The following is a 22,283-nucleotide window of genomic DNA, read 5'->3' on the forward strand; positions in this document are numbered from 1 at the left end:
CCTTAGGAGAAGCTATCGCCGTAACAGGAGTTGTCATTGGCAGGGTATCTGGGAAAGCCGCCTAAATACGGGTTCGGTGGTTCCCGCCTCTCCGCGGAGCGGGGCGCGGTCTGCCCAAAGCACCCAGCCAAAACGCACGGCGGGACTGAAGGAAGAGGGGGAGGCAGTTGCATCCCCGTCGTCACCGGGCTGTTTATGCCAGCAAACGAGAGGGCAGGGGGAGGCACTCGCTGCGAAGGGGCCACCCGGCGCCCCCACGGGCGCCACGCTGGCAGGGTTCCCGCCGCCGGGCCCGGCGTTCTGACCGCCCGGCAGGGACAGAGCTCGCCCGGGGGCGAAGCCACCCGAGGGCGCGCCCTCCGTGGGCGGGAAGGCGTGGGGGGTGGCTCCTCCTCAGCCTGCCCTCCTCCTCCTGCCCTCCTCAGCGGTCTGCCATGGGGCTAGGAGCGGGGGCAGAGGCTTAGCCCCGCTCCGGCCGGGCCATGCACTCGGGGAACAGCACGGGCGCGACCAGCCGCCCGCAGCCCGCGGCGGCCGAGCGGGAGGTGCCGGGCGAGCGGCCCCCCTTCAGCGCCGGCACCTACGAGCTGCTGGCGCTGCTGGTGGCCACCATCGGCATGCTGGGCTTGTGCAACAACTTGCTGGTGCTGGTGCTGTACTACAAGTTCAAGCGGCTCCGCACGCCCACCAACCTCTTCCTGGTCAACATCAGCCTCAGCGACCTGCTGGTGTCCATCTTCGGCGTCAGCCTGACCTTCATGTCCTGCCTGAGGAGCCGCTGGGTGTGGGACTCCGCCGGCTGCGTCTGGGACGGCTTCAGCAATAGCCTCTTCGGTGGGTGGCGGGGCCGCGGTCCCCTCCCTGTCCCGCCGGGACCCTCCCCGCGGCTGCACTCCCCTCTCCTTGCCTGCTTTTCCCGCGCCCTGTCAACCGTCAGGTCCCAGCCACCGCCTCGCGTCCCCCTCCCTCAAGCCACTGCCTCGTCCCTCGCAGCTTCGTCCCGGCAGTTTCTTCCCTTGCTCGGCCCCTTCGCCCCGTTTCTGTTCGGAGGGCGGCGAGCGGGCGGGCGGGAGAGGGTCCGGGGTTGGGGGGTTTCCCTTCCCGGCGGCGCCGCACGGCAGAGTTTTGTTAAGAAAGTCGGCGGCGCTAAAGGAAAACGATGGGGAGCGAAGAGGAAATTCGTCGGGAATCTGTTTCTCGGCCTCACGGCCCTCGCCGGTGTGAGGGGAAACGTCGGGGGAAAGGCAGCGGCGTCGTTAAAAAAGGGGGTTCCGAGCAGGCCGAGAGTTCCGCAGGCTTGAGGAGCGTGAAAGGTGGAGTGTTACAAGAGGAAACGCTGGGATCTGTTGGTAGAGGGCAGGTACGGCTCTGGTGTAGGGTCTGCAGTGTCCCCCCCCTCGGCCGAACAGCTGGGGCGCCGGGCTCCTCGGGCCCGGGCCTGACCGCCGGCACAGCCGCCCGGCGTCCAGCCGTGCCCTGCGGCTCGTTATCCAAACGCGAGTGTTGTCTTTGAGTCACAACGGTGTTACAGCTGATTTCTGGGAGACCACCGACTCCTATGAAACGGGCTTTCTAGCGCTGCAGGAGTACTTCTGCTACTCTGCCTTTTCAAAAACTCTAAGTTCTTTACTATTTTTTTTTCCCTGAAATTCATACATGCCCTTTACAGGCGTCTGCAGAGGAATAAGCTGCAGTTGTTCAGTCTGTTAAAAGGAATATGGCTTTGTTTTTACTGATAATGGATGCCGCGAAAGAGCAGGATTGTGTTTCTGATGTTGAAAGTAAGCATTTGGCTAATCAGTAACCAAATCTAAAGCTCACTTCAGATCCTTTTTTTTTCTGGCAGAGGTGTATAAATTAGAGGTGGATCACAGTGCACCCATCAATGTGTATGCACTGAAAACTGGCTCTAATAAGGCAAAATAAAGTCTTTAGTAAGCTTTATAGCTTTCCTGCATAATCTTTCTTTCACATGGCACTATACAGCCTGCCTTTGGTGGGCTGCTGGGATGAAGGTGTGTGGTTGCTCATGATTGATTTGACTGCAGCTGCAGAGTGCAGCAAAAATCTTACGTCCTGGAAGCTGTGGTGGATGCAGGATGCAGTTAGCCATTTGTGCAACGCTTGGTATTGGATGATTTCTGTGGTGCACAGCTCTCGGACGTTTGTTTGCTAGTGTTATCAGGGAAAGTACTAGAGAACCCAGCTAACATAAGGCTGTCTACATCACTCAGCCAGTTCAAATACTTGAGAAGCTCGAGCATCTGCCAACTGGATTCTACCAGGCAGCTGAACATTAAGCTTACACAGTAGAAGCAAAGTCTAGTTCTGTTCCTATCTTTATCCCTTATATATTAGACTTATTATTTTTGATGAAGTAATTTTCCATATAGGGTCAATAAATAAGATGCGTAGTAGGGGTAAAACAGAGTACAAAAATGTCTTACCATCTTCCAAAGATAGAACAGATAGAAACAATGGGGTATAAATTGACAAGCAAATTGCTTAATCACACATAACATTTAATTTCTGTTTATTTTGGGGTGTGCTACATAATTTGTCACTGTAAGTTTACTTAGTGTTGATGCTTTCCTGCTTCCCTTTGTCTAATAAATTTGATCCCAAAGAAATGAAGGCAAATTCATGGGCCTTATCCGCAGAGTAGTCAAGTTAGCGTCACTGGATTGCAAAATTACATCATCTGTGCTTAGTCACATTATTTTCCTCTTCTACAGTGTGTTTCAGTGGGAAGAATTTTTTTTATGATGTATTAGAAAAGTGTATGTTTGTGTGTGATTTGTCATATGGAAGTGGAGAGTAAATGGGACAACTTAATGTTCAGGAATATCCAATGCTTGAATTTACTTTGTTCAGCTGTCTTGTTAAAGCATTAGAAAATATTTAAGTTGGCTTTTACAATTTGATGCTGACCTAGTAAAGTTATGTCTAATGTTAAGCTTTCCCTTTTTACATAATATTGTTTTCATGTTCTCAGCTGGAAATAGAAAGATTGTTCTTTTCTATTTATGAAGATAAGTGGTTCCCTAGCTAACAGTAGGATGGCAAGGGCATGTCAATACTGAGGGGGGAAAAAAAACTGCCCTGCAAGTAGCATCACACTGTGTTTGCCATCTGGACTATTGCCACTACAGCTTCTATTTTCATTTTATAATATGTCTATGAAGAGAGCAGTAATTTGAAGGTTGTTTTTGTTGTTGTTGTGATGGTGTTTGTTTTGGGTTTTTTTGTTTGTTTGTTTTGGTTTTTGGTTTTAGGGTTGTTGTTGTTTTTTTTGTTTGTTTTTTGTTTTTTTTTTTCTCTTGTCCCCATCGTGATGGTGGTGAAGATACTGATAGAAGATTTCATTCAGAGTAACCAGGTATTATATTTATATATACACTTCTCTCATATATAAAAGCACAAGTCAGATATTGGGGGGGGGGGGCAGCGAGGAGAGGGAGATAACGTAATGGAAGTCTTGTATGTGTATTACCTAGAAGTGGTTCTTAAAGCATAACACTCCTCTCACCCCTTCCCACCAGGAACTTTTGGGAATAAAAAGTACATTCATTGATCAGAAGACATATAAAATTAGCAGCTTTTAAAAGTGAAGTTCTCATTAACTAGAGTAGTTACAACTTTTCAATTGTTTGGTAAACCAGAGTGACCTAATGTCTTTAACATTTCTAGAATAACATGGTAGTAGTTCTGATACCATATGTATGGAGTCTGCTAAATCATAACACATACCGTGAGGTTACTTTACTGCAGTGGATATGTGCTGCGATTGGACCCAGTTCAGCTCATTTTATATTAGATGACCAAAACCTGCTTATTTACAGCTATGTAATTAGGTTCTTGAGTATGAACTTGGATGTTGCTATGTGAACCTTCTGTACCAGCCCTTCAGATCCAAAGGCCGTTCAGTCTTCAGGTCAAATAATAGAATCCTTATATAATTTTTTTTTCTTGGAAGAACAGCCCCCTAAGGCCCAATACTTGGTGTAAGCTGTCTTCTGCATTTGTTGACCTATAAATGAGAAGTTCCTCTGACAATAAACAAGTTTAGGACACATGATAAAAGCTGCTTTTTTTTTTTTTTTTAAAATTATATATATATTTTCACTTTGAATTCAGAGTTAGTTCTGAACAAGTTTTAAAAATCAGATTCTTTCCAGTTACTGTAGTTAATAAGCAGGAATAACTTTGAAAATCATGGTCATGCAGCTTTTTTTTTTTAATTGTCACATGTGTTGTTATTAGGTTTTTGCTCCTACTGTTTTGAAAGCCAAGAACAAGGCATTTATGTGTGCCTTTTAAGAATGTCAATATGATTCAATACATAGGTGGATGTGTGCTTAAAGTAAACTGGTAGCATCTACATTTTAAGAAATCTTTGTCATGTAATGACGACAACTTTTTTTCCTCCCACAACAACTAGTCTTGAGGAATAGGAACCAAGATCATGTGTCTGAGGCAATTTTTTGACAGAAGATTGCATAGTAAGGATGTACTCTGGGGTAGGCTTTATATTATTAAACCTTAATTGCTTGTGATTGAAAGGCTAGTCTTATTAAAGTGTGATTACAGACCTCTTGCTTTCCTAACTGAAGCTGTACTTGTAAGGGTAAATAATTTGACATTAAAAGCTGGCAGTGTTTAATTGAAAGTATTATGACCCTTCTGGACAAGTCACCATTGATATACAGCAGTAAATGTTGAGATCCAGGTGTATACTTCCTTCCGGTAGTGTGAACTGGATGGGAAAATTTCTAAGTAGTTTTACAGACTGTACTTCCCTGTGAAAAGCTGCAGAGCGTTCAGCTGACCTTATTTTATTTATTTGTTTTAGGGCAAGCTGACTTCCCCCTTCCCTCTTCTCTCACACACGCGTGTTCAGTAACACAAGCATGATACTGAAGTAACAATTAATTGCCAGAGACTGTCCTGTCACCTGGCTTCAGTTACAGCCAATTTTAAAACAAAGCAAAAACATTTATCTCTATATAATGGTTAGCTACTTCGTCTAAGGCTCTTCTCTGCACACTAGAAGAATAATGCCCTGTGCCACCCTCTTGCATTACCAGTGTATTTTATATGCACTGATTTAATTTCACTAAAAGCGTTTTCTACGGTTACTCAGCAGACAGTTCTAGAATCTTGTGTGGCAGACAGCTGGAGACTCAATCAGCATGCTTTCAGCTTTAGCAATTTTTTTATTTTTTTAAGTGAATTAATCACTTGCAGGATTGAACGTGGAAGAGGTGATTAATTCCACTGTTGTTTTATAGGAGAGGTGTATATAAAATGTACTTGAAGTCTATTGTGTTTAAGAGAAGTGATTTTCCTCTACCTAGATTTGACTGTGGATGCTAAAATTTGTTGAAAAATTGGAAGTGATACATAGCTGTCACCTAAAACATATTGTAACACCCAATAGCTGAACTCAAATAGACTGGTTATGTATTTTGCAACACAAAACTACAGAGTGCAATAGCACCTTGTCTTGCCATGAACAAGAAGTTGTTTCTACTAGATTGCTGCTGTCTAGCTTTTCAAACGTGAAGGAAGTGAGAAGTGATTGCAGAAGAGTGGCTTTCCCCTCTGATTAGTTATGCAAAATAGTAATTCAGCACTTGGATGTAGGTCAGGGATTGATAAAAGAAAATAATGTCCTTTGACAGAAGTCATGGTCTGTCTCAGAGCTGAATCTCGTTTGCAATGTTATGCTGTAGTCGCTCTGTAGAGATGCTCAGTCTTCAGGAATACATATCTGATACCCGCCCTGTCCAAATTGCAAGCCATGTTGTGGGGGTCAGTATAGCAAACCACACGAGTAAGTGGTATATTGCACGGAGAGGGCAGAAGCAATTGTGGTTGCTAGAGCTAGTTGAAGCTGACACTTCTGTTCTGAAGGCATTGCAATATTTTTTTTCTAATTAAGGATTATAAAGTTAGAACACACGCATCATATGGGACCATGCACTGCAGCTCAGATGTGTTTTTCACTCTTCTCCATGACGACCTACACTGTGCAGCTTGAAGTGTTTAATGATGTATCCAGACTAACATGACTCCTGGAAAAACCCAGAGTACAGACAAAATAATTATCACATTTGAGACATAATCAAATCTACACCAAATGCAGTATTTCAGTAAGAAAACAATAAAAAATGGCAAAACCAGATTTTTCTTTCAAAAAAAAAACCCCAAACAACAAGAAATAGTTTATCATTCCTCCCTGATTCTTAGTGGCTGGCTACTGGAGAAGAGGAAGAATTGCAACATAGAAATTGTATGCTAGTGGCTTAAACAAGAAGACTCTTTTCTTTAGCTGTGTTTGATCTACACAGCTTAAATGGGAATGACCCCAGAAAAGCTGCTGGGGGAGGGGGGGGGGGGGCGGCAGAAGGGAAGGGAAGTAAAATTCAGTGCTCTCCTCTGTGCTAGGCCACAAAAACTGAATTGTACATGGAAAATGGAGCCATCCACACGCATAAATCATATATGAGGTAGTTGCAAGCAGTGCAAGAACATGCATGATGTAAATATGTAGTGGGCTAAAAAAGGCAAGGTTCTTCCAGGTGAGAACTGCCAGGAAAGTCTATGGCATTATGCAAAGCACTGCGTTTCTGTGAGGGGAGGGTAAGAAGCCTTGCATCTGTGTGCTCTTGGCAAATCTCTGCCAAGATTTGACTTAACTCGAGTAACAGTGTTATATTCTGTGGTTACAATGTGGTTAGCTGCCATTTACCAGCCAACCAAAACTGACCCCAAGCCAATGTGTTGAGAGAGGAGAGAGAGAGAATGGAAGATGGAGTCCTGTTGAATTTATAATCCTTAAAACAAAAGATTTGTGGTTGCTTCACAGGGGTGCTAATAGGCCAATTTATTGAAAGGACTGTCACCAAAAAGTGGCATTGAGGAGTTAGCATCAGAATACGTGTTAGATGCTTCCAGTTTAATTGTCCTTGAATGAATGGGCTGTATTCTCACTTCATTAATGGTAGGTATAACTCGAGATCCTTTGCGGTCATAGATTTGCCTTTCAGTATGATTTCTGAGCATGCAAAGTTTCCTTGTAATTTTTGATCTGAACATGCAACTATGACTGGAAGCAGTGAAATGAATACTGTACCACTACTGCTCAAATCTGCCTAGAAGTTCAATGAGTAGACAAAAGAAGGGCATAGCAAGTAAGACTGTTTCCCCCCTCTAATTTAAATATGAATCTGTCATCCAAACTAAATCATGATCTTTATAGAGGCTTGCATAGTATTTGAAAATCAAGGTGGCTACAGGTGTATGTTATCCTTAATTATTTTTACATATAGGTTATGCCAAGAAGGCTTAATGACCACAGGAAAAAACAGAGAATCTTTAAAGCCCAGCATAGATATCCCATCAGATCCACCAAATGCATTGTGTTTCAGATGTATGTGGTACTGAGATGAATTTAATAGGTTTATCTGAACCACAAATTACGAGTGCTTTTGACTAAGTTGGATACAGTCCTGCATTTAAGCCTCTTAAGTGTCATCATCTCATCGTTCCCTCTGTTCTTCCTGACATAAGCATTTAGTATTAATATTGGGCAAAGATACAGAACCGTGAACTGGCCATAAAGAATGACCTGTTAGGATGCAAGATGAACTTTGTGGTTAAAATCCAAAGTGAATAGTGGATGAAATCCTTATGTACAGAGGCTCCACTAATGCTTAACATGAATTTTGCTTGAATGAAGACTTCAAAATTCACTCGTGAACTCTTTGCAGTGAACCATAATAAATTTCACCCCACCTTCTGTATTCATTGACATTCACTGGGAAAAATCTGGACAGCAAACAAATATGTACTGCATCTGATGAAACTATGACGCAAAAGTGAATTTTAATATATTTGTTTCAAGCTTTAACTGTGTATCTGAAAACACTTTTACACTTTTGCTAGTTATTTTGCAGAACAAAACACATCAGTCTAGAGGATTAGCTTTTATAGAAATTATTTTGATATAACAGCTTTGGCTTTGAGGTCAAACTGATAAATGTATACATTGCAAGCTTATTTGATAGTTATTATTAATTCAGAAACTATTTTATTTAAAGATGGAAAGTCTGATTAAAGACTGACTTCTAGACCTCTGCAAATAAGTCTGTTAGGGGCAGGAATTTATTAGAAGCAGGCTCTTTAAGAAATGAGCCCTTAAATTCATTTGTGGCTGACTTCGAAGCGAACGACTTCTTGCTAAACTATGCATTTAGATAGGTATTGTGAAAAGTTCTGATTTACTTCATAAAAGCTATAACTAAATGTAGATTTAACAACTACTCTGTAGCTGCATCTTTAGAGGTCATATTTGGTGGCTATCTTGTTATTTGCATTAATAGGTTAACAGAACAGATTTAATAGAATTCTAGCTTACCCATGGGTAAAGAAGTAACTAACTTAAAATAATCTCAAAAAGAAAAGCAACTATTTCATTTGTTAATCATAACCAAGAGGTGTGAAGTTCCACCAGTACTCTTTCAGATGTTGAATATATCATAAATGCTGCTTAAAACCATCCTTTGACATCAGAACTAATCTCTGATTCCATCAATTTCACCTCCCAAAGTGTGTAAGTTCTCCTGTCCCCACTTCTTATTTCCTCATTTGATAATAAATTGTCCATCCTTGGGATCAGTGCAGCAGCAGTACAGGTAATTACCCAAATAAGATACAAGTCACTCATTAAATATGTTTTTTTTTTTTAAATTTTGTCTTGTGTAGAAATTTGATTGGAACTTGACAGCGCTATGAGCATATGGAAAACAACTGCAGACTGTCAGAATGCATGTTGCGTACTGTCCTCATTTCATCTGGGATGGAACTAATTTTCTTCTCAGTGGCTGCTGTGTTTTGGATTTAGTATGGGATTTGGTATGTGAAGAATGTTGATAATACACTGGTGTTGCTAGTTGTTGCTAAAGAAGCCAAGGACACTGTCCAGCTTCCCAGGTCTTGCTAATGTGTAGCTGCAGGAAGCTGGGAGGGGTACAGCCAGTACCGTTGACCCAAACTGGCCAAAGGATGTATTCCATACCATAGATGTCATGCTCAGTATATAAGGGGAGGTTGTCCTGTGGTCAGCTCTATCGCACTTTTGCTTGCTACTAGGGATTGCTTTTTGGTTCCATTTCCATGACTGCTGCTCAGGACGGGCTGTATTGGTCATCTGGTGGTGAGAAATTGTGCATTGTTCATTTTGCATATTTTAGTATCCCTATATTTTGTTATTATTATTATCTTCCTTTGCTATCCTAGTAAACTGTCTTCATCTCAACCCACAATTTTTCCTTTCTTCCTAATTCTCTCCCAGTCCTGCTGCAAAGCGGGAGGGTGAGCAAGTAGTTGTGTGGTGTTTGGTTACCGATTGGAGTTAAACCACGACACATACTAACTGTGCCACATTGAGTTTGAACAAATTCTTTCAAGATTTTTGCTACTGTGAGTGTGATTACTTCATATCATTATGTGTGGAGGTGGCAGGCATATTCCAGCTCTTGCTCCTTAGTGTTATATGAGACCTTTGAGCATCTTCTGCTTTTATGGCTTTGCAGCTTAATAACGGAATTCATTGCCACAAAGTGCACACACGGGATAGCTGAAATTGCCAATAGCTGGGAAATTAAAATAACAAAGAAGGTTTCTAGTTGGTACTGCAGATTATTCACAGATATGAAAGTCAGTGCATGCTGTAATGATCTATCCATGAGGCTATTCTAGTTACATGAGCTAATCTGTGCTGCTTATTTCTCAAAGTTTTTGTTAGAAATAGAAAATGTGCTTTGGTTGCATATTGATGTAGAATGGAAAAGATGCATGGGGCGGGGGGGATTCAAATTGTTTTCTGTTCTAGTCCTGTCCTTGCTTGTACTGAAGTCCTATTGAAAAACAAGGACCTCCCCTGCCATCCAGTGCAAAACTGTACCTTGTGATCCACTGACTTTTAGTGGAACATGCGCTCCTAAGTAATTTTGACTGTTTTGAAGATTCTACCTATTGAGAATTTTTTTTAATACTTTAGAGTTAGGAGTAAAAGAAATAGTTGAAACTTTTACAAGCTGGAAAACCGCTGCCAAAAATTACAACCATTATTTCTAGCAAAAGCAAGAGCTCCCCAGCTTGTGATGTAACTGAAAGTTGTGCAGCTGCTTGTATTTTGAGGGCTTAAACAACTTGTGGTAATAACATTTGAAACCTTGAAATCACAGGCTTAACATTCGAATTATACAGACTTTACACAGGAAAAACAAAATAAGTTTTGCAAGCTTTATTTCTTTTTGAAAAAAAGGTATCAAATCATACAGTACACTAATAAAGACATTAATGGAATCATAGAATACCAGGTTGGAAGGGACCTCAAGGATCATCTGGTCCAACCTTTCCTGGTAAAAGCACGGTCTAGACAAGATGGCCCAGCACCCTGTCTAGCTGTATGTTAAAAGTGTCCAATGTTGGGGAATCCACCACTTCCTTGGGGAGATTATTCCAATGGCTGATTATTCTCATTGTGAAAAATTTTCCTCTTGTGTCTGATCAGAATCACCCCGGGAGTAACTTGTACCCATTACCCCTCGCCTTTTCCAGGTGACTCCTTGTAAAAAGGAAGCCACCTTTAAATACTGGAACCTAGCCAGTTCCCCACCCACCGCACAGACCACTTGTCAAGACCGTAACACATCAGTTTCTTTAGGAGGAGGCTGCGGGAGACTGTATCAAAAGCCTTGGAGGAGTCCAGGTAGACAATGTCTACCGCTTGCCCCACATCAACTGAGCAGGTTACTTTGTCATGGAAGGTGATCAGGTTTGTTAGGTACGATTTGCCCTTGGTGAATCCGTGCTGGCTTTTCCTAATCACATGCTTCATTTGACTTGTGATAGCCCCCAGGAGGATTTGTCCCATAACTTTCCCAGGGACTGAAGTAAGACTGATGGGCCTATAATATCCTGGGTCCTCTTTCTTGTAGATGGGGTTGACATTAGCCTTCTTTCCGTCTTCTGGGGTGTCCCCTGATCTCCCTGCCTTCTCAAAGTTTATGGAGAGTGGCCTTGCAATTATGTCAGCCAGCTCTCTTAAAACCCTCGGGGGGATAATATTAGCGCACATCAAATTGTAGGGGTCAAGCTCCTGTAATAGTTCTCATACCAACTCTTCCTTCACTGATGGTGGGTACATGTTTGCATCAACCTGGAATTTTATTTCTGTGGCCTGGGAATAATGTCAAATACATGGAAACAGTTCTAAAAAAGACCAGCTACTAGATTCTTACAGAGTAATACGTGTTTAACTTAAATAATGAGAATTACTCTATAGAATTGCTCTATAAAAAGATGGACAAATTTACAACTCTAACAAAATGATTTGTATTCTATGGGAGTATGAGTAGTATTTGATACTTTTTTCCCTTTTTTTTTTTTTTTTTTTTTTTGTAACAGTAAAGGAGAGGAGAGCAAAAACCAGTGCAATCTTAAAGATTCCTGTGAGGTGAATCGCTTCTGAAATGCTGGTGACGCTACTCAGAATTTGTTCCTCTAGCTATTTCTGTTCCACTCAGCTATGTTCGAGTGCTGAGAGATGCTGCCTGTAGTTCAATTCTGCTCATTCAGTAGAAGTATTTCATTGGTTGTCCCTCATATGAGAGTTAAAAGGTACTTATCTGCCCATTTAAAAACATGTTTACTTAGATGTGATACACACTTGGAAAATAGCTTCTACCCACTGAACATTCTGAAATTTTGTTTTCTTATGAGTTCCTCTGTCACATAGCCCACTTGTAGAAGTAACAAGAATGACAAAATCCAAATGACTCTTAAACAGCATTATCTACAGCACTCTCCACCAGAATTGTGCTTTTTCCTCCTAGTTATGGACTTTATCTTTCTAATACACATTTTAAAACTCATCTCCTTAGGGCAGATCTGAGTATTCCTGCTTGCAAGTATTTCTGCAAGTCATCTACCACAAATAAACAGGCAGCCATGGCTCCATAGCACACAAGAGGCTTTTTTTTTTTTTTGGACAAAATTCCCTACATTTAGTCTTATCCTGCAAAGGCATTTTGTTTACGATTTTTGTTTTTATGTTTAACTACGTCAACCTCTACTCTTACATCTATGACCTTGTTACAGTAGAGATTCTGCATTGAAGAGGAATTTACTGCAATATGCTGTGACCTGCATTTTTTTTTTTTTGTCTCATGCCTGCATGCTTCCAGAACAGATCAGGGAAACAGGGATTTGTGTTTCAGTACATATTGCCCAATGGGCTAACCAAGGTCCTTTTTACAGTTCAGGTAGAAAACTCAAGTATCCTTTTAAAGAGCACTGGTTTCAGAATGAAAGGGGCTTGTTCTAAAACTGTTCAAAGATCTATGTATAAGTACCAATTTTTAGAGATATTGAGCTTCCAATTACTTCCTTGAGAATGTCAAGGACTCAGTAAATTATTGCTTCTGAACACCTGTACTTTCAACCAAGCGTGTGTGCTTTTGATTACTTTGTCATGGCCAGAATTCAGTACCCATATATAAAAATTGATGGGGAAATATTAAGAGTACACAGAGACAAGAGTCATTGAATACAATACCATTGTAGGGAGAAGGAAGGTGATAAAAGAGCAAGAGGTTAATTTAGGAATTCTGGCTCACCATCCGGAGGAGCTGCTTTTTCTCTCCACTGATCACAGACAGTACACTATGTAAGCAGACTAAGCCTGCAGTTGGGTGATGTGAATTTTCCTCCATAAATATGTCTGTGCGTGATTTTAATAACCATCAGGTAAAATTTTGGAATTCCTAATCTTTGGGCACAGAGAAACAAGAGGGGAATTTCTTGCGTCTACCTTATGTTCAGAAGGTAGACTGCATTTAATTGTATAAAGCATTTACCTGAGCTAGTGTAAGTGTAGAATAATACCTATATAATTCTGTAATTATTTTCTAATTCTTGCTAAGATCTTGCTTAGGTCCACATTGTTCAATGTATTTGCAGCATGTTAGGTCCTGAAAAAGGGTATGAAAGACTTTCTATCAACTTCATTTAAAAAGAAGAGTCCAATCTCTCTTTCAAGCCATGCAAATAAAATTCTATAACAATGAATTATACAAGAAAAAAATCTCACCAAACTACACAAAACTAACTGTGAAAGCAGTGTGCCTTGCCTTCTGCATGCCCAGTAATATCTACATCTCTTTGTGATCAAAGTTTAAAGATAAACCAGGCAAAAAAATGTACATATTAGAAAAAAAATTAATTGTTTCATTTCAGAGAGAGCCATGAGAAGAATGTGGCACATTTTCCTTTAGAGTAGGAAATCCTTACGTTAATCAAGAAAGCTTTCTGAACTCGTCACGTGTAAAATGGGATCCTTTAGTACTTGCAGGATAAAGTAACTTTCTTAGAGAACTTAAAGCATAATAATATGCTGGTTTTGCTGTTGAATGCCTTGACACAGGGGCCACGTGTTGCTCTAGATTTTGTTATTCTTATTTGCCTTCCTAAAATCCATGTTGCTGGCGCTTGTCAATTTGTTTTCCTTAAATGCTTATTCTTTTTTCCAAGGTGAGATCAGATATCTGTGATATCCTTTGAAGGTTTCTGCTGGATATAATGGTTATTCTCTCTTTGGCAGTGAAATCTGCATGTTTAACTTTATCACAGCTATGCAGATGCATGCTGTGACAAATATGAATGTACTTGAAAAAATGAAATGCTGTCCTTACGCGTGACAAAATTCTTGTGCTTCATATTAGATAAAATGTACACAAATTTAGACAGATATTTGTATAACCTCACAGAGTGCTGTGAAATACACCCTTTTGTTGTTTAGGAGGCTGTGTATATGAGCTTGATGACTGAATTGTCACACATTTCAGATGACTGACACATGCCTGACAGGCAATTTGGTTTTTGATCATCAAAAGGCAATTTGGTTTTTGATCATCAAACTTCACAGATCATTGAGACAGAAATCCTTATATCCTAATGAAGACAGAATTGCCTTGACTACATTAAATTATAAAAAGTGTCTGGATAGGGTAATGCTGAGAGCTGAAAATAATCTGATTTTTGTCATAACATGTTAATCAGTATGTAGTGGGGTTGAGCTAGACAGAAAAGGAAGAGACTGCACAAATAATGGAAATTAAGACTGTGAAAGGACACTCAAAATAACCCAGTGTCTTCCAGATGGGACTACTTCAACAGCGTAACACTTTGCTTTCCTGGTTGTTCTTTGGAAAGCAAAGGCCTCCAGGAAATCTTGAAAGAAGCTGGAATTCTCCTAGTCATTTTGTTCACATTAAAGGTGTATATCTATGCTTTCAGTTGTTGAACGCTTTCTTTGACTTCAGTCTCAACTCTGAATTCCCTAGGTTTCTAAGAGATTTTGTTATTGATGATTATCTCATTTTTATATGGCAGCTTTTTCTTTTTAAAAAACCCCAATACCCACAAACCCTGCTCCCTTCAAAAACCACCATCCACAAACCCTACCCCCTGACCTCCCTCCCCATCAACCCTCAGAAACAACAGCAAAAAACTCCACAATTGCCAACAATAAAAGACCCCTTGGAGCATGATCTCTCACTTAATGAAGTAATGATTAGGAAGAAGTATTAACTCGGTCTCTTCTTTTCTTGTCCTACTTTTAGGCCATCGTACATAATGGGTCAGATGCCAGCACCCTACTCTGAGTAGTTCTGGAGTTAGTGATACTGTTTGAGTTAGTAGTTAGTGAGTAATGTGGTGTCACCCAATAAGCTTATTGGTGTTAGATTTGTAATATGAGATAGCTAATTTTCAGTTAAACTACTAGCAAAGGAAACATTTACAAAGACAACTTCAGTCCAATGTGCAATGTTTGTGAGTTATTTAATAGATTTTTATTTATTTTTCTTACAGGAATTGTTTCAATTATGACTCTCACTGTTCTTGCCTATGAACGCTACATTCGAGTAGTCCATGCAAAAGTGATTGACTTCTCTTGGTCTTGGCGGGCTATCACATGCATCTGGCTCTACTCATTAGCCTGGACTGGAGCACCTCTTTTGGGCTGGAACAGATACACACTGGAAATTCATGGATTAGGTTGCTCAGTGGACTGGAAGTCAAAAGACCCCAATGATACTTCCTTTGTGCTCCTTTTTTTCCTTGGCTGTCTAGTAGCACCTGTTGGCATCATGGCCTATTGCTATGGCCATATTCTATATGCAGTAAGAATGGTAAGTTAATTCGAGTAAGACTTCTCTTAATGTAATACTTTCAGTGAAAAATGTTAATGCTGTATATTAAACTTGGATCAGAGCCTAAATTTGCGCTCTCACTTCTTATTCGAACTTTTGAATGTTTAATGTTCGTCCATGTCAGCACCACTAGAAAGGATGTAGGGTTGGAGGAGAACCAACCTAGAGCTATCAAGGTCTATTTGTTGTGTAGTTTTACTGGGAGGCAGGTTAGGGCACTTCTCATGTTCGCTAATCCACATCAGATCCTCCCTTGAAAAAGGGGGAAAAAGAAAATTCTCTTTGTGGTTCTCCTGATTAAAGAACTCTCTCTCCTCCTTGCCACTCTTGAGAAGATAACCCTGCAAAGCTCTTCTAAGTGGAGATTAAGCCCTGTTAAAACAGTTTGCCATGTTAAGGCAATCCATTTTAATTCAGACCAGATCTTTAGCGTCAGAAAGTGTTAATGTTTCATATTCTGTGGGTAATTAGTCTGGACCCGTTCAAGTTTGTGGTCAACAGTATCGGCACAACTGGTAACTTGTGGAGAACACTCATGTACGTGTCTCATCTTTTCCTTGTTTTACGATTCACTTAGATAACACTGGGAACCTGCTGCCTAGTATTCTACTTTTAAGTAGAGACTTCATTATTTTAGGGTAACAAACATAAGTATTGGAGCAGAACAGAGAAATCTATGAAATTTTATTCTCTCTAAAGACTGCTGATGACACAAATCTACAGGATTGTCTAACTAGTCAGACAAAGAACGACTAAATGTAAACTGAACTTGCTTATCGCCAGTGGATGAGGGCAAGTTAGTTTTCTAAAAAAATTACAATGATAAGTGCAGCATGTTTTGTTACATTACTGGATGTTATTTTCCGTTAGATTTGCTATTATATTTTTCCTCAGATTATATTTTTACACTTAATATACACAGTAAAAGTCTGGGAAGCATGATGTAAACTTCCAGAAGAATTGTGGTTTGCAAGACAAGGCATATAGTGTCTGTGCCTAAAACTAAATTAGTAAGTTAGGTATTTATAAATAAGTGTAGAACTATTCAGTTTCAAGGAAAATATAGAGCTATTTACTTTACCATTTTATCTTTTTATTTTACAGCTTCGCTCCGTGGAAGATTTCCAGACTGTTCAAGTGATCAAACTTCTAAAATATGAAAAGAAAGTGGCTAAAATGTGTTTCTTAATGATTTCCACATTCCTTATTTGTTGGATGCCCTATGCAGTGGTCTCCCTCCTGGTAACATATGGCTATAGCAACCTTGTAACTCCAACGGTAGCTATCATTCCATCTTTCTTTGCCAAGTCAAGCACTGCTTATAATCCAGTCATCTATATCTTCATGAGTAGAAAGGTAGGTATATTAAAGATTATCTTAGCTGAATAATTATTAGCCAGTACCACAGTTGTGGGGTTTAGATATGATTTACTTTAATCTCTAAAGCTTATATATATTTTTTTTTAAAAAAAAAAGTTGAACAGCTAGGATAAATCGTAATCTAGTAGAATCAAAATCCTTAATGGTGCTTAAAGTACTACCTTATCAGAAATTGGATTTTAAATGTCTGGAATCACACATGGGTACTCACATGAATGGGAGGGGAAGGAGTGTCAAAATGTGTCTAGATTTGACAGTTTACGTGTGAAATGGATCACAGCAGGGAAACCTCATCTGAATCACTCCCTTACTGTGACAGAACTCCATCAGAGAAAATTCAGAATATCTGGTGTCTGGTTTTTAGGAAGAAAAAACTTGCCTCTGACTTTTTCATTATGGCAACGCAAGGATTGAATAACGCAGCATAGTATTTAAAATATTACACCCGTAGCATTACTTAGGGCTTCATCGTATTCAAAGCCAGAATCTCATGTGGATGACAGCGAAATGTTTTTTGAAGACAAATTATAAACTGTTACGAAGACATACTTATCTATGAGAAACAAGTTTTTATTTTTGTCTGCTTTTGTAGTCTTCATTATGAAAAGTAGACTGCTAATTTAATGGTGGTAACTAGCTCATTTTAGTGCTATACAGAGCAGAGAGAGAATGGAAGTATCTGGAGTTATCAGTGGCATGTTACTATGTATCTGAAGTCCTTTTCATACATTCCAGGTGTGTCTTGTAATGGGTTATTAAAAGAACAGGAAGCTGCCCACTTATTTCTTGTAAAACCAGATAATTTCCCCAAAGAATCATATTTGAGCTTTAGATGTGTGCAGACACAGAGCTACTGAAAGAATGTATCCTTTAACCCCTCCATACTTGCATCCTTTGCTTTGTGAAGGAGTGACCCTAACTGGAGCATTTAAAACAGCTCTACTACTGGAAACATCGTTCTATATACTGATGCAAGCTTTCACTGAGTACCTTTTATTATTTAGTCATAAGGTAGAACAGACTTCCTGTATCATAAGTGGCTTCTAGTTAGCTGAAGGACTTCTATTCCTTCCATATTCAATGGGAACATTTTACTTCTGTGTTACAAACCATTGAAATGTCATTTTACATCTGTGACATTCAATGCTTTTGTTAAAATTCCAGAGCCTGGAGTTACTTAAAAGGAAGAAAAGATCACTTTGTCTCCCCGTCCTCCCCTTGTTCATTCTTTCTGCATCCTTCTGTGAAGTGTTTCTGAGATAATTCTTCCCATGCTAGATCAAATGTGTTGTTTTTGAATACAGGAACAATACCTATAGCGCTCTTTGGAGCCTGGTCCTCTTGTTCTTTGCAGATTGTCGATTGCAGCTCTTACTGCTGGTGAAATATTAAATTGCGTTTCAGTGCCCTCTACTGGCTAGGTTATCCTATTCAGCTCTTTGGCATAGAGAAAAAAGTACCCACTAAAAAGCCGCCATGTTTGTTACAGCACCGAAACTAACTCGGAACAAGGTGGAGATATGCAGAAATCTGTTATTTTTAGTCCTTTATTGTACTACTGTCTTCACTGGATCATACATGATAGTGAACGCTTAGGAAGCTGTAACTTCCTTCTATTTATTCTCTCCTGCAGTTTCGACGATGCCTTTTGCAACTCCTGTGCTTTCGCCTAATAAGATTCCAAAGACCCGTGAAAGAGACGCCAGCAACAGGGAATGACAAACCAATACGACCAATAGTTATGTCTCAGAAAGCAGGGGACAGGCCAAAGAAGAAAGTGACTTTCAGCTCTTCCTCTATCATTTTTATTATCACCAGTGATGATACTCAGCAAGTAGATGACGACAGTAAATATAATGGGACAAAAGCAAATGTCATCCAAGTAAAGCCACTATAGGGATGAGCTACAGAGATGTGAGAATGAGATGAACTTCAGCCAGTAGACTCTTTAGGTTGGAGTCCAATTTCAGTGGCAGTGTCTGTGGGCTGCCAAAGTAAACCACATTCTTAAGCTGTGAAATACTGAAGGGATTCTACATCTGAAGCTCTGCAGGCTGTTCAGTTTTGGTTACAGTACTGAAATCTCTGAATCTGTGCCAGAATTGCTGACGGATGTCTTTACTCTGTATTTTCTTGAAGCATATTGTAGGATTGCCATTCAGGAGAATTTGGTTAGGCTGCAGGAATGCACTGACAGAAATGTTACAAAGTTCAGCAAGGGCAAGCGCAAAGTCCTGCACTTGGGAAGGAAGAACAATGCTGCAGCAGACCAGGCCAGGCCCTGGCTGCCTGGGATGCAGCTCTGTGGAAAAGGATGTTGAGTCTTGCTGATCAATGAGCAGAGCATGAGCCTGCAGCGTGCCCTAGCAGCAAGGAAACGGCACCAACATCCCAGGCTGTACTAACAGGATCGGAGCCAGTAATCTGAAGTGATTATGCCCTTGACTCAGCTCATTAGCCCACATCTAGATACTGCATCTAGTTTTGGGACCCCAGTACAAGAAAGACATCTGTAAACTGGGGAGAGTTCTGTGGAGTCCCCCAAGATTGTCAGAGGTTGTAGTACTTGGCCTGTGAGAAGAGGCTAGAGGATCTGCACTTGACCAGCCTGGAGATGAAACACCTTCAGGGGAACCTAATAGCAGCCTTCCAGCCAAGATGGGGAGGTTTTCAAGAAGATGGAGCCAGGCTCTTCAGGACGATTCATGGTGGAAGCATCACAGACAACAAGCATGAACTGAAGCAAGAGAGATTTGGATGGGATTTAAGGAAAAGCTTTTTCACCCCAAGGACAGCCAAGCGTTGGAACAAGTCAGACGAGAGATTTCCTGAGGTTCCTTCCAGCTTCAGTTGTCCTGTGATCCCTGAACTGCCAGCATTTCCAGCACACATGAGTTATCAGGAAAGAAGGAGGAATGTTTGAAGTTGGCTGCAGTTTAGTTGGTCTGACTTGGTGCCTTGAAGGGTAGGGGGTGGGAAAAGTGATGTTGACAATGATTGGAGTTCTGAAGCTCCCAGAAAGCTGTCCCTATGTACTCAGCAAGCCATTCTCTTGGTGCTACCTGGTAGGATCCCTGAGCTACATAGTGAAGAAAATAATGCAAATCAAAGCACCAATGAAAAAAAGCTCAGTGAAAAGGGAGAATCTGATTTTTTTTGTTGTTGTTGTTGTTACAGTATGTGCTTTACACATCTCTATCTTGCATCCATTTATTCTATACATGGACCAGGAGCATCATCCTATACTAATCCTGAACCTGCTGTGACACTCTGGTGAAAGTAACGGTTAGAGAAGAGCAGGGCAACTTTGCCTAAGTTGCAGTGTGAGTAATGACTGTCTTACTTGGAGCCCAGTAAACAGAACAGGTAGACGTTTCTGCTCCCCCCTGCCACCTTTGTAAGTGTTGCTGGTACAAAGGGTGACAGCATTCTGCCCCAGACAGGACTTCCTGTCAGTTCTGGGTGAGTAAGTTAGAGAACTAATTTTGAATTATGGCAGCTGGTTCTCTTCCACATCCTTAGCACCAGTGTAATTTCTCTGGCTCAGTCTATTAAATGGGCAGTGTGGATCTGTAACATGCAGCTTTTCCACCACCTTGAAAGCTGTAAGAAAAACTGTTAAGAAACTACTTGCTTCCTCTAGGGACAAATCTTCTGAGAGGTATAAAGGGAACATACTGGGTAACTGTTGGCACTGTAGCCATTGGTCCTGCAGTCAAGAATAAAATTTCAAAAATAAATAGAAAAAATCAGGGTCTAACTGTAGAAGCTTTCAGCTAGTTCCTGGGTGCAGGGAGTGACCTCAGCTCAGAACAAGTGATTGACTTTGTGCTTGTACCCGTGCTTTTGAAGAGGCAAATTCCTTATAAGTTCACCCCTCTGGAGCTTTAGCACTGGTAAACTGGCTCTGCCATGTTTAAAGGTGCATCCAGAGTCCACTGTGGTTTCTAGATTAAATAATATAATCTGAGAGAAAACATGTGATCAATGCTTGTCTCTGTTTCTTTCATGTTTGTTACTTTTGTTTTGCTACAAATGCATAGGTAAGTCTTACCATGTCAAAGATCTCCCCTTACTAAAGCATGTTCATTGCGAATTCAAGAACTGCGTTTTCAGCCAGTGATCACTACATCTATGCACATATGTATTTATAAGGGAGAAAGATGTACATTATCATTCCATGTAATGATTCCATCCTTTTAACAAAATTTTTGGCGTTTGTTTTCTGTATATTGAGCTTTCAATGAGTGATTAAATGTACCTAATTTATATCAATGCCTTCTTGGTGAATTTTTTTTTCCCCTCACTGAGAGCGAGACAGTTTGGTATTGTCATTTGTAAATTATAATTATGTTATAATATATAAAAACTAAACACTAAAAATTGTTGTAAATTTGTTATCTTGGTTACCTTGTGTAAATTGATGGCCTACATTGATAAATTTTGCAAATTATTTGAGGTAACTTGTTGTTATAGCCTATAAAGTGTCACTACTTTTGTAAGCATGGCCATGTGAAGTTAGGATGCTGCAGTCCTACTTGCCCATCTTTTAAGTTTAACTATTTTCTGTGGGTAACTGCAGCACTAATGCAAAATTCACACTACAATTGAAGTATTGTAACAGTCAGTCTTTGAGTATCAACAGGTTGTTTACAGATTTGTTATATTTTTTTTTTTTTTTTAAATTTCAAGTCTGTCTTTGGTCTATTCTGGGGAAGTCGCAACTGGCTAGTTTATTAGAATGGAGATGCAAAGACTTATATGAGACCTTTCTCTCCCATTACAGGGAACGGAAGAGGAAGATGGTTAGCATTAACATTTGGACAGTTAGCTGTTTCTAAAGTAACAGAAATGCAGACTAAGAAAGAGGAGAAGGAGAAAGTGTGAAGAGCAAAAGGATAAGAAGAGATGAGAAGGGTACATTATTTATGAAGACTTTAAATAAACTAGTTGGTAAGAACTTTCATGATCCTGTCATGCAAAGGACAGTGGCAGGTGTGGTAAGTACCTCAGAGCCAATTCATTTCTCTTAATGATGTTTCATTGATTTCATGCATTAATGGAAAAATACATTCAACAATTTAGCTAGATTGCCATTTGTAATCTGCAAATGCAGGAGCCTCAGTTAAATTGCTTCCCAGCAGCTGGTGCATCAGGGCTCTGTTGGGAGGCATTTCCACATCTCCTTCATGCTGAGGAAAGGATCCCCCCTCACCCTGTGTTTTGAGGCAGTCATGAATCCCGAAGCTGTGTCCACTGACCTACCAGTGCAGGGGCTTCTGCTGCTGCTGTTCTGGATCCCACGGAGGCAAGAAACTGTGGGATGTGTGGTGCAGATCTGCTCCACAGCCTTGTGACCTTCCTCTTTTTTCAGCTCTCAGACGAAGATAGATTTATGCTGAATGTATCTGACCTGCTCTAGTGGAAGGTATCCCTGCACAGGGCAGAGGGGTTGGAACTAGATGATCTTCCAGCCCAAATAATTCTGTGGTTCTGTGACTTCATGCAGAAGAGTTGGGTCTCTAAGACATTATCTTTTATCACAATGATTACGTCAGTCAGGAGATCAGTATTCACAAGCATTATCCTTTGTGCTCCTGCCCTTTGCATAACAGCTGT

General features: G+C 40.6%; 1 protein-coding gene across 1 annotated transcript; it reads left to right on the top strand.

Moving 5' to 3' along the window:
* The first annotated feature begins 465 nt into the window (after positions 1-465).
* Positions 466-20,935, top strand: OPN3 (opsin 3). The gene is made up of 4 exons (XM_086744533.1): positions 466-834; positions 14,944-15,263; positions 16,389-16,640; positions 18,298-20,935. The coding sequence occupies exons 1-4, from the start codon at positions 483-485 to the stop codon at positions 18,559-18,561; spliced, it is 1,188 nt and encodes a 395-aa protein (XP_086600659.1). The 5' UTR covers positions 466-482; the 3' UTR covers positions 18,562-20,935.
* The last annotated feature ends 1,348 nt before the right edge of the window (positions 20,936-22,283 follow it).

Source organism: Chlamydotis macqueenii, chromosome 3 (genome assembly GCF_036417535.1).
Source record: "Chlamydotis macqueenii isolate bChlMac1 chromosome 3, bChlMac1.mat, whole genome shotgun sequence".
Taxonomy (NCBI): Eukaryota; Metazoa; Chordata; class Aves; order Otidiformes; family Otididae; genus Chlamydotis; species Chlamydotis macqueenii.

Coding starts and splice junctions, on each gene's coding strand:
- OPN3 (XM_086744533.1), top strand. CDS start 483: ATGCACTCGGGGAACAGCACGGGCGCGACCAGCCGCCCGCAGCCCGCG. Junction 835..14,943: donor CTTCAGCAATAGCCTCTTCG/GTGGGTGGCGGG, acceptor TTTTTCTTACAG/GAATTGTTTCAATTATGACT. Junction 15,264..16,388: donor TTCTATATGCAGTAAGAATG/GTAAGTTAATTC, acceptor TTTATTTTACAG/CTTCGCTCCGTGGAAGATTT.